Source organism: Rattus norvegicus, chromosome 10 (genome assembly GCF_021556685.1).
Source record: "Rattus norvegicus strain SHRSP/BbbUtx chromosome 10, alternate assembly SHRSP_T2T, whole genome shotgun sequence".
NCBI classification, from domain to species: Eukaryota; Metazoa; Chordata; class Mammalia; order Rodentia; family Muridae; genus Rattus; species Rattus norvegicus.
In genome coordinates, this window is record NC_141543.1 from 97,951,643 (window position 1) to 97,964,189 (window position 12,547).

At 48.4% G+C, this 12,547-nt stretch overlaps 1 protein-coding gene across 21 annotated transcripts in view; it reads right to left on the minus strand.

The window, feature by feature from the left end:
• The window catches only part of Pecam1 (platelet and endothelial cell adhesion molecule 1), a 61,586-nt gene extending 51,359 nt beyond the window's left edge, over positions 1 to 10,227 (minus strand). For 18 of the 21 annotated variants that reach the window (NM_031591.4, XM_087571196.1, XM_087571194.1 and 15 more), the window contains 2 exon segments: positions 9,849 to 9,875; positions 9,967 to 10,227. In NM_031591.4, coding sequence (NP_113779.1) covers positions 9,849 to 9,875; positions 9,967 to 10,000 — 61 coding nt within the window. In that variant the 5' untranslated portion in view covers positions 10,001 to 10,227. 21 annotated transcript variants of the gene reach the window in all.
• Between the last annotated feature and the right edge of the window lie 2,320 nt (positions 10,228 to 12,547).

The following is a 12,547-nucleotide window of genomic DNA, read 5'->3' on the forward strand; positions in this document are numbered from 1 at the left end:
GCCATCCCTATTCTCCCTTCCCTCTTCCCTTACTGCCTTTTAAGAGTCAATCCGAGCCAGTTGTGGTGACACACGCAGGTAGGGTTTGCTGAAGGAGGCAGAGGCAGGAGGATGATGAGTTTGAGGGCAGCCTGGGCTACAGTTTTGGGGCTGGAGAGATGGCTCAGCGGTTAAGAGCACTGACTGCTCTTCCAGAGGTCCTGAGTTCAAATCCCAGCAACCACAACCACCTGCAATGGGATCTGATGCCCTCTTCTGGTGTGTCTGAAGACAGGGAACAGTGTACTCGTATGCATAAAATAAATAAATAACCCTTAAAAAAAAAAGTCCATCCAACCAGGCCAGTTAGTCAGCAGGAATCCTAGGAATGCCTCCCCAAAGGGGAATTCTGTTCCACCTAAGTAAAGACTACCTAGAAGGAACTTTTCTTTCTTCAAAAGTAAGTCTCCCACCTCCAGGCAGCTTCCAACAGCTATTTGAAGCATCCCACCCCGTGGCCCTCATAATTTCCCTTCTCTTCCACTTCCTCTTCCCGACCATTGTGATCAAAATCTGAGCGGGGATACCCTGAGCATTCGGTCTCTGAGGCCCACCTCACACACTCTGCCACACTGTCCTCTACTGCAAAAGGCATGACTTTTTCATGTCCCTGAAGTTTTATAACTTAGCTGCTCTGTTGTTTTTCTCAAACTCTGTCTACAACGTTTTATTTTTTAAATTTATTTATTTATTATATATATATATATGTACACTAGCTGTCTTCAGACACACAGAAGAGGACATCAGATCCCATTACAGATGGTTGTGAGCTACCATGTGGTTGTGGGATTTGAACTCAGGACCTCTGGAAGGGCAGTCAGCGCTCTGAACCGCTGAGCCATCTCTCCAGGCCTGTCTACAAGGTTAAAGAAAAAAATTTCAACGCTGAGCATAGTGGTTCAGGACATTGAGAAGTACACAGAGAATGTCTGCCTCAAAAACTCAATTAAAGCATCGGGTATGGCTTTTGTAAGGAGGGTGGTGTCGACACGGTGAGTTCTCGAACACACGTCCACTTGTGTGATGTGCACCTGGATCACTGGAAGGGACCTCCTGCCACCATTCAGCCAGCAGGAGGATCACAGGACAGAAGAACTGGAAACAGTGCAGAAACCTTAAGGTACCAGGTGCCTGGCACACACTTCTAATCCTAGTGCCCAGGAAGCAAAGGGAACAGCCAAGAGTTCGAGGCCAATCTGGTCTAGAGTGCAAACTCTAGGCCAGGCAGTGAAACCTTGCCTCAAGGGGAGATGGGGCAGGGGCAAGAGAGATGTCTTAGTGATTAAGAGCACTTGTCCAGGGGCTGGGGATTTAGCTCAGCGGTAGAGCCCTTACCTAGGAAGCGCAAGGCCCTGGGTTCGGTCCCCAGCTCCGAAAAAAAAAAGAACCAAAAAAAAAAAGAAAAAGATAAATAAAAACTGTCGAGATGGATGAGCAGGCCAAGTTCTTTGAATTTGGGGATCCCAGGACCCACGTGGTCGGAGAGAATTACTTTCAGAGTCGTCCTCTGACCTCTAAAACCACATCAGGGAGTGCACGCCAAGCTCGGGTACACACACTAAATAAAAAGGCATTAAAGATTTAAAATAAGGAGGGGTTGGGGATTTAGCTCAGTGGTAGAGCGCTTGCCTAGGAAGCGCAAGGCCCTGGGTTCGGTCCCCAGCTCCAAAAAAAAAGAAAAAAGGAAAAAAAAAAGATTTAAAATAAGGAAAATTCCCAAAGCGAGCCAGGCCAGCTTCTCACCCTAAACAGAGATAATAACCAACTTCGATATCATGGTGGCCACTCTGCTCTAGACAACCTCCAAAGCGACCCTCGGCCCTGTTTGTCACATTCCCCACGTTCCACCGGGGATCACAGCACTCTCTACCCCAGTGGAGCCAGGACGCTCCTTCTGATGTTAGTTCCAGACGTGCATAGCCTCCATCTAGACAAGCTCTCTCCTCCAGGACCTCGGGCCAGCAGTCACGTCCCATGAGGGGGTGTCTCACAGGATGAAGAAAGAACTGAGGCCTTCGGTGCGGCCCCAAGAGTCAGCTCCGAAGCAGATGCCTAGGCTTAGTCAGCCTTCATGGAGTAACTCTGACCTTGACCAAAAGGGTCTTTCATCACATGAGCTCCTGAGCCAGAGTTACCCACAAGACTGGTGAGCTACTCAATGCATACTATTTTCAGTCAGAACCTTGGAATAATTCAAGGTTGGTTTTTTTTTAAATATATATATATATTTTTTAAAGACAGTCTTATGGGCTGGAGAGATGGCCCAGTGGTTAAGAGCACTGGCTGCTCTTCCACAGGTCCTGAGTTCAATTCCCAGTAACCACGTGGCGGCTCACAACCATCTGTAATGAGATCTGATGCCCTCTTCTGCTGTGTCTGAAGACAGCTACAGTGTACTCAATATACATAAAATAAATAAGTCAAAAAAATTTTCAAAAAAAGACAATCATGCTATGTAGCTCAGGCTAGCCTTAAACTCTTCCCAATCCTGCCTTAGTTTCCCAAGTACTGGGACTGCAGCGTGATCCGGCACACCCCTCTTCCAGCTCCTTTCCTGTTCTGTTAACACAAAGTTTGGCTGGGCACTCCCTCTGTAACCTAGGCAGCCTTAGAAAATCCAACCGCCCGGATTCAGCTCTCAGAGTAAGTATGGCAATGGGGGTGTGGTTTGTTTGTTTGAGTTTCTCTGTGTAGCCCTGGCTATCCTGGAATAGTTGCAGACTGGCCATGAGCTAGCCGAGGATTAGCTTGAGTTTTGAACTTTGTGATTTTCCTGTCTCTACCTCCCAAGTCCTAGGGTTATAGGCAGGACCCACCATGTATGGTTTAGGCAGTCTTAGGGATCAAAAACCGGGCTCCACCCATGCCAGATGAACTCCGAGGAATATCCCCAGTCTTGTTCATTGGTCTTTGATTTTGCAAAATCAAGCACACACACACACACACACACACACACACACACACACACACATATATCTGGCAGATCTTGAGAATTCTCCATGTCTATAAGACAGAATTTTTACTCCTCTCCATAAGTAAATTCCCCCACCCCCTACCCCCAGCAGAAGCACACTGCAGTGTTGCACAGCGGTCTCACCGCTATAAATCTCACCGCTATAAAGGACTGTAACTATTCACGGCCTGGGGGAACTAGGAGTGTATGTGGTGTTGGAAATATCCCACAGTCCTCCTGTTACGCACAACTGTATTTTCCAGAGGGCCCTGGACTTTTTTCCACGATCCTCATTAAGCCTCAAACTGTTCAGAACAGATCATGGAGAACGGGGTACAGAACAGCCTAAAGAGAGAGCCTAGACAGAGACAGGTCTACAAAGGGAGTTCTGGGACATCCAGGGCTACACAGAGGACATCCAGGGCTACACAGAGCATCCCTGTCTGCGGGGGAGGAGGGGTAGGCACAACACTAAACACCGATGGCTTAGTAGTAGGGCTTTCTTCCCAAATCAGGTCCCCTTAGCAAGATGAGCCCACATCCCCAGCCCCTCCAGCCACCTGGCTCACAACCTGGAAATGACTCAGAGTTGTGGGGAGGGGAGGAGGAACTGCCCACAATTGTCAGGAAAATTACAATGCTTCTCGTTCTGTTCCTCGTTCCTCGTTCCTCGGAAGCAGGAGTCCCTGAGGCACTTCCTTGTTATCACAGGACGTGCTAGCCCATCTGCCCCAGGGACTCTCAAGCATCTCTGTGTTCACTTCAAGTTCCTTAGCTATGTGACATTTATCCAACAACTGTGCCCGGTACTGGGTGTCAGGGGGAATAAGAAATTACCTCTGCTCTATGAGAGTGCAGACCGGGGGAGAATTGGATATAGCTCAGTCATGTCGGTGATGCAGAGAGGAAAGGATTGCTCAGGAGAGGACAAGGATATGTGCTGGATGTGCCCAGATTGAGTCTGCTGGGCCAGAGGCTGGCCAGCTGTTGGGTTCTCCAGAACAGTATATATCAGAACAGCAGTATAAGACACCTATGCATTCTGGGTATGGCCAGTTCTGGGAGCAGAGTATAGGAAAGAGGGGTCAGATGGCTCAGGATGGTAATGCCAAAATGAACGGGAGTTCTAGAATGTTCTAGCTCACCATGGCTTCAGACTCCGTGCAAGTGAGTGACCAGGGGTGGTTCAACGGAAGTGGAAGAAGCTGGGAAAACAGACGGGCATACAGGACTCTCAAAAGAACCCAAAGGACTTCATTTCACCCTAGAACTATATACAAGGCTCGAGGAGCTCTAAATGTCACTCACAATACATTTTAAAGGCAGGCAAAGTGGCACAAACCTTTAATCCCAGCACTGAGGAGACAAAGGCAGACAGATCTGAGTTCAAGGGCAGCCTGGTCTGCAGAGTGAGTTCCACGATAGCCAGGGCTACATAGCAAGACCCTGCCTCAAAAATAAATAAATGAAAATAAAAAAAAATTTAGACTACATTTTACCACAAGTGTTTAATGCCTAGTTTGATTGACTATAGGACCTGGAAAACAGAAGTTCCCTAGTTACAGATAATGCCAGGTAAAAGAGAGAAAAACAAAGGCTTGCTTCTGAGGGGAAATCTGAAGGCCTGGCAGATACTATACTGTAGGCCCGGGACTAAAGCCTGAGGTTCCGGGGAGAGACCACTATGGAACAGAGAACCAGGCAGCATGCTGAGGAGGGAGACTGGCTATGGAGAGACTGTAATCAGGAGGCTCCAGAGACAGGAATGGGCTGCACAGAACCAGGCTCCCTTGAGGGCAAGGAAAGCGGGTTTACGAGGGAGATTAAAAACCGGAAGGAAATCCTAGGTCAAGAGAAGCTGGATCCTGGTATGATCAGGGGCAGCAAAAGTTACGGGATGGAAAAGGCTTGGTATCAGGTAGTCTTTGGTGGAACTGAGATTCCAGGGAGGGAGGCCATAACCAGAGGAAGCAGAGGCTTGGCCATTCTAAACTAGCCTCAAAGGTCCACTGAGAACGGAAGCAAGTGGGGTGTGGGGGTCCTTGTGGTGAAGGAGGGATAGGCTCTGGCCCAGGTGGCCCAGTAGGGACCTGGTCAGCCTGAGGGAATATGCCCGCGCTCTAAACCCAGGAGGGAGCCAGCAGGATGGGTGGGAAGGCAGATTAGCCAGCAGCCAGCACTAGGCCGGAAGTCCAGGGAGTTCCCTGCAGGGAGACGCAGGCTGAGGTGAACCAGAGGCCTGAGAGAAGGGTCAAGTTTGGCCAGAACATGACTTGAAGAGTTGGGGAAGAAAACTAGAAAAACAATAAAACCCACGTTTCACACACTCCACTTGTGTGGCTTGGGGAGCAGGGCACTAGCCTGCTTATCCCTAGGGTTGACCCTGCAGAGTTGAGTCTCAGTTTCCTGGATGGTAGCAGGGATCCGAGGGGTCAGCAGGCACGTCATTAGGCCTACCTTATGCTGCTCATGCGAGAAGGAAATGGTTCTCGAGACTAATCAAGAGGCCATTCCCATCTCAAAGACAACTCGCAGACTGCAATTCTTTCGTTCTGGTCTGGATAGGGACATCAGCACCTTCCCTTAAAGGTAGAAAGTGATCACCAAAGCACTACAGACTAGGTTTTTGTCCTTTTGGTTTCCTTCCTTCCTTCCTTCCTTCCTTCCTTCCTTCCTTCCTTCCTTCCTTCCTTCCTTCCTTCTCCTTCCCTCCCACCCCCTTCTTTTGAGATAGGGTTTCTCTGTGTGACCCTGGCTATCCTAGAACTTACTCTGTAGACCAGGCTGGCCCTGCCTCTGCCTTCCAAGAGCTGGAATTACAGGAGGGCACGGGCACCACCACTACCACCACCACCACCACCACCATCCTGTGGTTGTTTTGTTTCTTGAGACAAGATCTCATGTACCAAAATTTGACCTCCTGCCTCCACTTCCTGAGTTCAGGGATAATAAGACCCATGCCACCATGTCTGGCATGAGCAGTGCCAGGGAAGAAACCAGTTTTGTGAACATTTTCCTTCTACTGCCTTTCCTGGAGAGATAGTGAGTCTTCTCTGGGAACCCAAGAAAGGGACTGGGTAGTGTGAACTTTTGCCTGCTAATGTTCCCTACAGGGCTGTATAGTATTCCCTCCTGATTTTGTTCTGGATCTTTGCCATCTGTTGAGTTTTACTGCGGTCCCTTGGGCAGACCCTCCTCTAAAGCACACTAGTTGATGTCTCTTATACTATCCTTTTGTCAGCTCAAAGAGAAATCTGCACCCTATACCCTTAAAAGCAGGTCAGGTAGTCTCTGAAGAGAAACCCAAAAGCCTTAGAGAGATTTCGGGATCAGCAGAACATCCTTCAGGACCAACTCAATTCTTTGCAGAGCTGTATGACTAAATCTGACTCCCGATAAGGATGGGATCTGTACCCTCAGAACAAGGCCACTTCCACACCAACAAATCCTAACTGGTTTGAGATGGGGCCCAAAGAAACAGAGCCCAGACCAAAATCTGACTACAGGCCTCACCCTAAGTATGGGCTTTTGGTTCCCTCCCACTCCGGCTCCTCCCTGAGGACCCCTCCTTGTTATCCTCATACTCACACTTTTGCTCTGTCTTTAAAGCATTTTACTGGGCTGGAGAGATGGCTCAGTGGAGCACTGACTGCTCCTCCAGAGGTCCTGAGTTCAACTCCTAACACCACATGGTGGCTCACAACCATCTGTAATAAGATCTGATGCTGCCCTCTTCTGGTGTGTCTGAAGACAGCTACGGTGTATTCACATACATAAAATAAAGTATTTTAAACTCAGAATCAAACCAAGGTTCCCCCTATACCAAAACAAGGGGTTCTAGGTAAGCCCTCCCAGTGGGTCACACCCTATGGCAGGCGATAGGGCTCTGACAGGTACAACATTAACAACCAATCAGATTAAGGAAGACCTAATCTGGGCACAGCAAACCACAGTCACCCTACAAAATCAAATAGATTCCCTGGCTGCAGTGTCCTCCAAAACAGAAGACTAGGCCTGATGATGCCCCCCAAAGAGAGGCATCTCTGCCTCCCTAGGGATGAGGGCTGTTTCTAAGTAAACCAACATGGCCTACTATGGGAGAATGGTAAACAGTTCTGAGAAAGACTCAGAGAGAAAGGGTTGGCATGGATACGTGGACTTCTTGGGGCCATGGATCACCCCTTGGCAGACCCATTCACTGTTATACTAACTTTGCTCTTTGGTCTCTGCCTTTTCAACTGTGTCACCAAGTTCTTTCAAAAAGGGTCACTCAGTTAGTTCTTCACAGCTAAAAGCTACTAGCCACTCTCCCGCCTGGAAGGGACATCAGCATGCTCCTTCTACCATTGGACTGTCACCTCACTCTAGCTGGAAGATGCACTTCCTCCCAAAACTGCAACCACCCACCCCTTTGCTTTTGTTTCTTTTCTCTTTCCCCTGAGACAGGGTTTCTCTGTGTAACAGTCCTGGATGACCTGGAACTTGCTCTGTAGACCAGGCTGGCCTCCAACTCACAGAGATCTACCTGCTTCTGCTCCCAGGTGCTAGGATCAAAGGCCTTCGCCACCAGGCCCAGTTCCATCCCCTTCTTTTTCCCCATTCATATCTGGGAATATATTATCTAACAGCCTCGGGCCGTGAGGAATGGTACTGGGCAACAGCCCTAGCCATAAAGAATGGCTCAGCCCCAGCCGGACTGGTCAGCTCCATCTGCAGAAACAAAGTGCCTGGGTATCAAAAAGAACCCATCCTGTTTCCAGTCCACTGAGTTTCCAGTAACTTCCTGGTAGTTACGCGCACGCACACACACACACACACACACACACACACACACACACACACACTCCCAGCCCCTCATCCTTCATCCCTGGGAAAGGTTGGGGCCCCTCCCAGTTTCAACAAAGCAGCTTCGATCTGTTGCCTGCTTCTCTGCCTCCTGTTTCTTATAGCTGGTGTCTTGTGAAGCAGAAAAAGAGAGAGGGGGGGGGGGGAGGGAGGGAGGGAGAGAGAGAGAGAGAGAATGAGTAAGTTACAAGCTACAAGCTGTGGGGCTCTTGAGAAGCAAGAACCCTCTAGGGCTGGCAGGGCAGAATCCAGACAGGAGGTAGGGAATGCTGGGATGTAGTTCAGTCAGTAGAGTTCTTGCCTAGCACACTTAAAGCCCTGGGTTTGACTCCCAGCACTGCGTAAACCTGGTGTGGTGTGTGCCAATATAACCTCAGCCCTTGGGAAGGGAAAGTAGGAGGGCTAGAAAATCAATGTCACCCTGAGCTACACAGTGAGGTTCAGGTATATGACACCCTGTGTTCGAAAGAGATACGAAGCGGGGGGGGGGGGGGGATGGGGGGGCAGGGGAGACAGACAGACAGCTCAAGTGAGTTGCCGCCCTACTCCAATCTCAACTTTCCCCTACTCCATGCCACCGGGCACCAGGCTGGTGGCACACAGCTGTGAACCCAGCACTGGAGAGGCTGAGGCAAAAGGACTTAGAGTTCATAGGCAGCCTGGGCTACACCGTGGGTTCAAGACTACCTTCGGGTACAGAGTAAGACTCCTGACTCAAACCAGACCAAGCCAAGCATAGCCAAGCACAAGCCCCAGACAGATGTCTGGGTTCCGGGTTGTGGATTTCTAGGCTGAGTCACGTCTTTGTGAGGCTCACCGATTCCACCCTTAAGTGAGGATGACTTGAAGATAACAAGTCTGTCTCCAGGTGTGGCCAAGGGAGCTGGAAGCTTAAGGAAGTACAGACACAGACTCACAGACCCCAGTCCTCTCCACCCTGGGGCCATCCCTCCTCCCTGACTCAACTCAGCCCTCCATTTAAAAAAGCTGTAGGGGTCAGCCTTTATCCCAGGATCCCTAGTCTTCACACACCGAAATAGCTTTTGACTAACCAGAGAGTGTAACCTGTGGCCTTCTTGCTGACTGACCCACAGCCCCTGGGCTGGGCTGAGCCTCTTCCTTCGAAGTCTCCGACAAGGCAAGACAAATCCCCTCAATCCGAAAAATTCGGAGGTTCCGAACCTGCTCTCAAGTGGACAATAGGCCTGGCTGAAAGACAGACAGACTCCTTCCCCATGTGTAAGTTCAGAAGAGCTCAGATAGGAATGGTGCTTCCTAGGTGGGTAGGAGACGGGTTCTGGAGGGTCCTTATATTTAACCTCTCAGGAGAGAGGGAGTCCTGATACCCATTTACTGTCTGTTCCTTCAACCTCCACAGTCTATATGTCAGTCATATCTCACTTGTACATTAAAACAATCGAAAGAAAACCATTTTTTTTAGGTTTTTTTTGGGGGTGGGGATTTGGTTTTGTACTGTTTCAGACAGGGTCCCTCATGTAGCCCTCACACTTCTATGTAGGCGAAGCTGGACTTCACTACTGATCTTTCTGGATCTGCCTTCCAAGTACACCAAACACGAGCGAATAAAGAGAGGGGTTTGAAAGTAAACAATCAGATGGGTAAATAGGATGCAAAAAAGACACAGCTTATGACAGAAAGGCCGCAAACAAATAAGGAATCGCAGGGGTTTTAAAGAGAAAGGCATCTCTCCAATTCCGACAAAGAGAAAGCCACCCAGATCTAAGACTGCAGGAGTCTTCCAGGATTCAGCTGAGGTGGGCCACCAAGATCTAAGACGGCCTACGACTCTGTCTCTAAAACACACTCTGAACCCAAGAACAAGGTTTTGTTCTAAATGCATGCGTGTGCGTGTGTGTACATAAAGACAGAATCCACGTTAGATTTTTCATTTGTAAAACAGCAACCCTAAGCAGTCTGACCCCCCCCCCCCCCTCAGTTAAGAATTTCAGAAAAGACACAAAGGAATCCATGTAAAAATACCGGGACTTACAGTTTTCCTGAGCCTGGAGGCTTGCATCTAGAAGAGAAAGAAAAAGAAAACCAATCTGTTGGTTTCACTAATTCAAGTCTCATGAAAACAAAAGAGAGAAGTGGGCTAAAAAACTCACAGAGCAGCATGGTGAGCAGCAGAGCCAGGAGCATCTTGTCAGCCGACTGAGGCCCACCTCAGCTGAATCCTGAAAGACTCCTGCAGACTGAGGCAAGCAGCTAGTGCTGCCTTCCGGCCATGCCTCAGGGGCAGAATTCTTTTCCCTGCCACAGACCAGAAGCTTGCTGTGTGAAAAGCAGAAACAACTCTGACAATCTCTCCAGGCGCGCAGAGACCAGCTCTGGTACTTGTCAGGTAATGGCGGCCATAGCTGGAAACCAAGAACAATGAGGTCTGGGAGGACCTGATATCTCCTCAGGAAATGACTGGCCTTCCGGAGGGACCACTGAAACCAGTGGCTTTGTCTAGAAGAGGAGAAAACAACAACAACCAAAAAAAAAAAAAAAACACAAAAAAACAAAAACAAAAAACAAAAATCCAGAAGTGACATTTGCCTCAAAGTTCTTGAGCCTCTTGCCTCATCTGGGTTTGGGGACTTCTTCCTCCTGACAGGGTGAGGGTTTCTTATTTCCCTCCCTTCAGCTTCCACCCAAAAGTGCTTCTGTGGGATACCTAGTAAGGCCTGTCTGTCTTTCCTGTGGCCTCCCTGAGGGGGCTGTGTCCTTTCAGAGTAAATCTGGGCCTCCTCTCCTTCACTGGCTAGCTTCTCTGACAACATGAGGAGTACTACTCCCCAGTATCACTGCTGGTGACTCAGTAGAAAGAGGGATTTTCTTAAGCCTCTGCAGCGGGCCCTGGCCACTGACTTAGTCACCAAAGGTGCTCCTTTGGCCCCAGATATGTGTGTGTGTGTGTGTGTGTGTGTGTGTGTGTGTGTGTGTGTGTGTGTGGTGTGTGGTGTGTGGTGTGTGTGTGTGGTGTGTATGTATCTATAGTACACAATAGACCACAGGGAGTTTTTCTCTCCCCCATGGAACTCCCATAATTTTTTTTAACATTTATTTATTTGTGTATGTAGGGCGGAATGCATGTGTACCACACTATGTGTTTGATGGGGGTTTGGAAGTCAACTTGGAGGAATTTTCCCCTTCCACTCCATGAGTCCCAGGATCAAACTTAGATCACCAGCCATGGAAGCTGGAACCTTTACCCAGTGAGCCACTTGGTCCTCCTCTCAAATGCTTACGTATCTTCACGAGAATATGAATACATCGTGAGACTATGTCCCCAAACAATACAAAAGCAAACAAATAGACTCAAGGAGTGGTACTTTGATGTCTGTCCAGTCTAGTGATGGCAATTACTGTATTGTCAGAATTTGACTATCTCTGCCTTAATGATATCTGTCTACCTGCCTGTTTGCCTGCCTGCCTGCCTTTCTCCCTTCCTTCTTCCTTCCCTCCCTCCCTCCTTTCCTTCTTTGTTTTAGGAACAGGATTTCTTATTGCTTTGGCTGTCCTTGAACTCACTATGTAGAGAACTTGCTCCCTGACCCTGTTGCTTGCACCCAACACACAGCAAGAAGTCCAGCCTGCCATTTTGTTTCTGAAGCACCATCCATTAGAGCTTTCAGGGGTCACGGAAGGCACATTTTGGTTGAGGACTAGTCTCTTGTCTCACGGCAAGAGCCAAAAAGTGATGGTTTCAACCTAGAAAACCTCCTTGCTCTGACTGGTTTGAAGAGACCGTCTTTCCTTCCTTCCTTCCTCTCTCCCTCCCTCCTTGCTTCTTTCTTCATCTTCCTTCTCTCTTTTTGTTTCCTCCTCTTCTCTCTTTCATTCTGGTTTTTTTGTTTTTTGGGGTTTTTGTTTTTTGTTTTTTCAAGACAAGGTCTCTCTGAGTACCCCTGGCTGTCCTGGAACTCACTCTGTAGACCAGGCTGGCCTCAAACTCATAATAGAGATCCACCTGCCTCTGCCTCCTGAGTGCTGGGATTGAAGGTGTGTGTCCCACACTGCCCAGTTTGTTGTTGTTGTTCTTACTGAGACAAGTCACCTGGCTCTGTGGCGCAATGGATAGCACATTGGACTTACTGAGACAAGTCTTCACTATTTCTCCCAATTATATAGCCTTGGCTATCCTAGAACTCCCTATGTAGACCAGGATAGCTCAAATTCAGAGATCCGCCTGCCTCTGCCTCCTGAGTGCTGGGATTAAATTCTGTTCCATCATGACCATCCATGACCAGCTGTGGCCACATGTTAAAAAATAATACATTTAGGGCTGGAGAGATGGCTCAGTGGTTAAGAGCACTGACTGCTCTTCCAGAGGTCCTGAGTTCAATTCCCAGCAACCACATGGTGGCTCACAACCATCTGTAATGAGATCTGATGCCCTCTTCTGGTGCATCTGAAGACAATTAAAGTGTACTTATATATAATAAATAAATAAATAGGCTGGGGATTTAGCTCAGTGGTAGAGCGCTTACCTAGGAAGCGCAAGGCCCTGGGTTCGGTCCCCAGCTCCGAAAAAAAGAACCACAAAATAAATAAATAAATAAATAAATAAATAAATAAATAAATAAATAAATCTTTAAAAAAATAATAATAAATTTAAGAGGGGTCAGCGGGTAAGAACCTTTGTTCCTCTTGCAAACAGAACCCTGGTTTGATCCCTAACCCCTACATAACCAAGAGCTG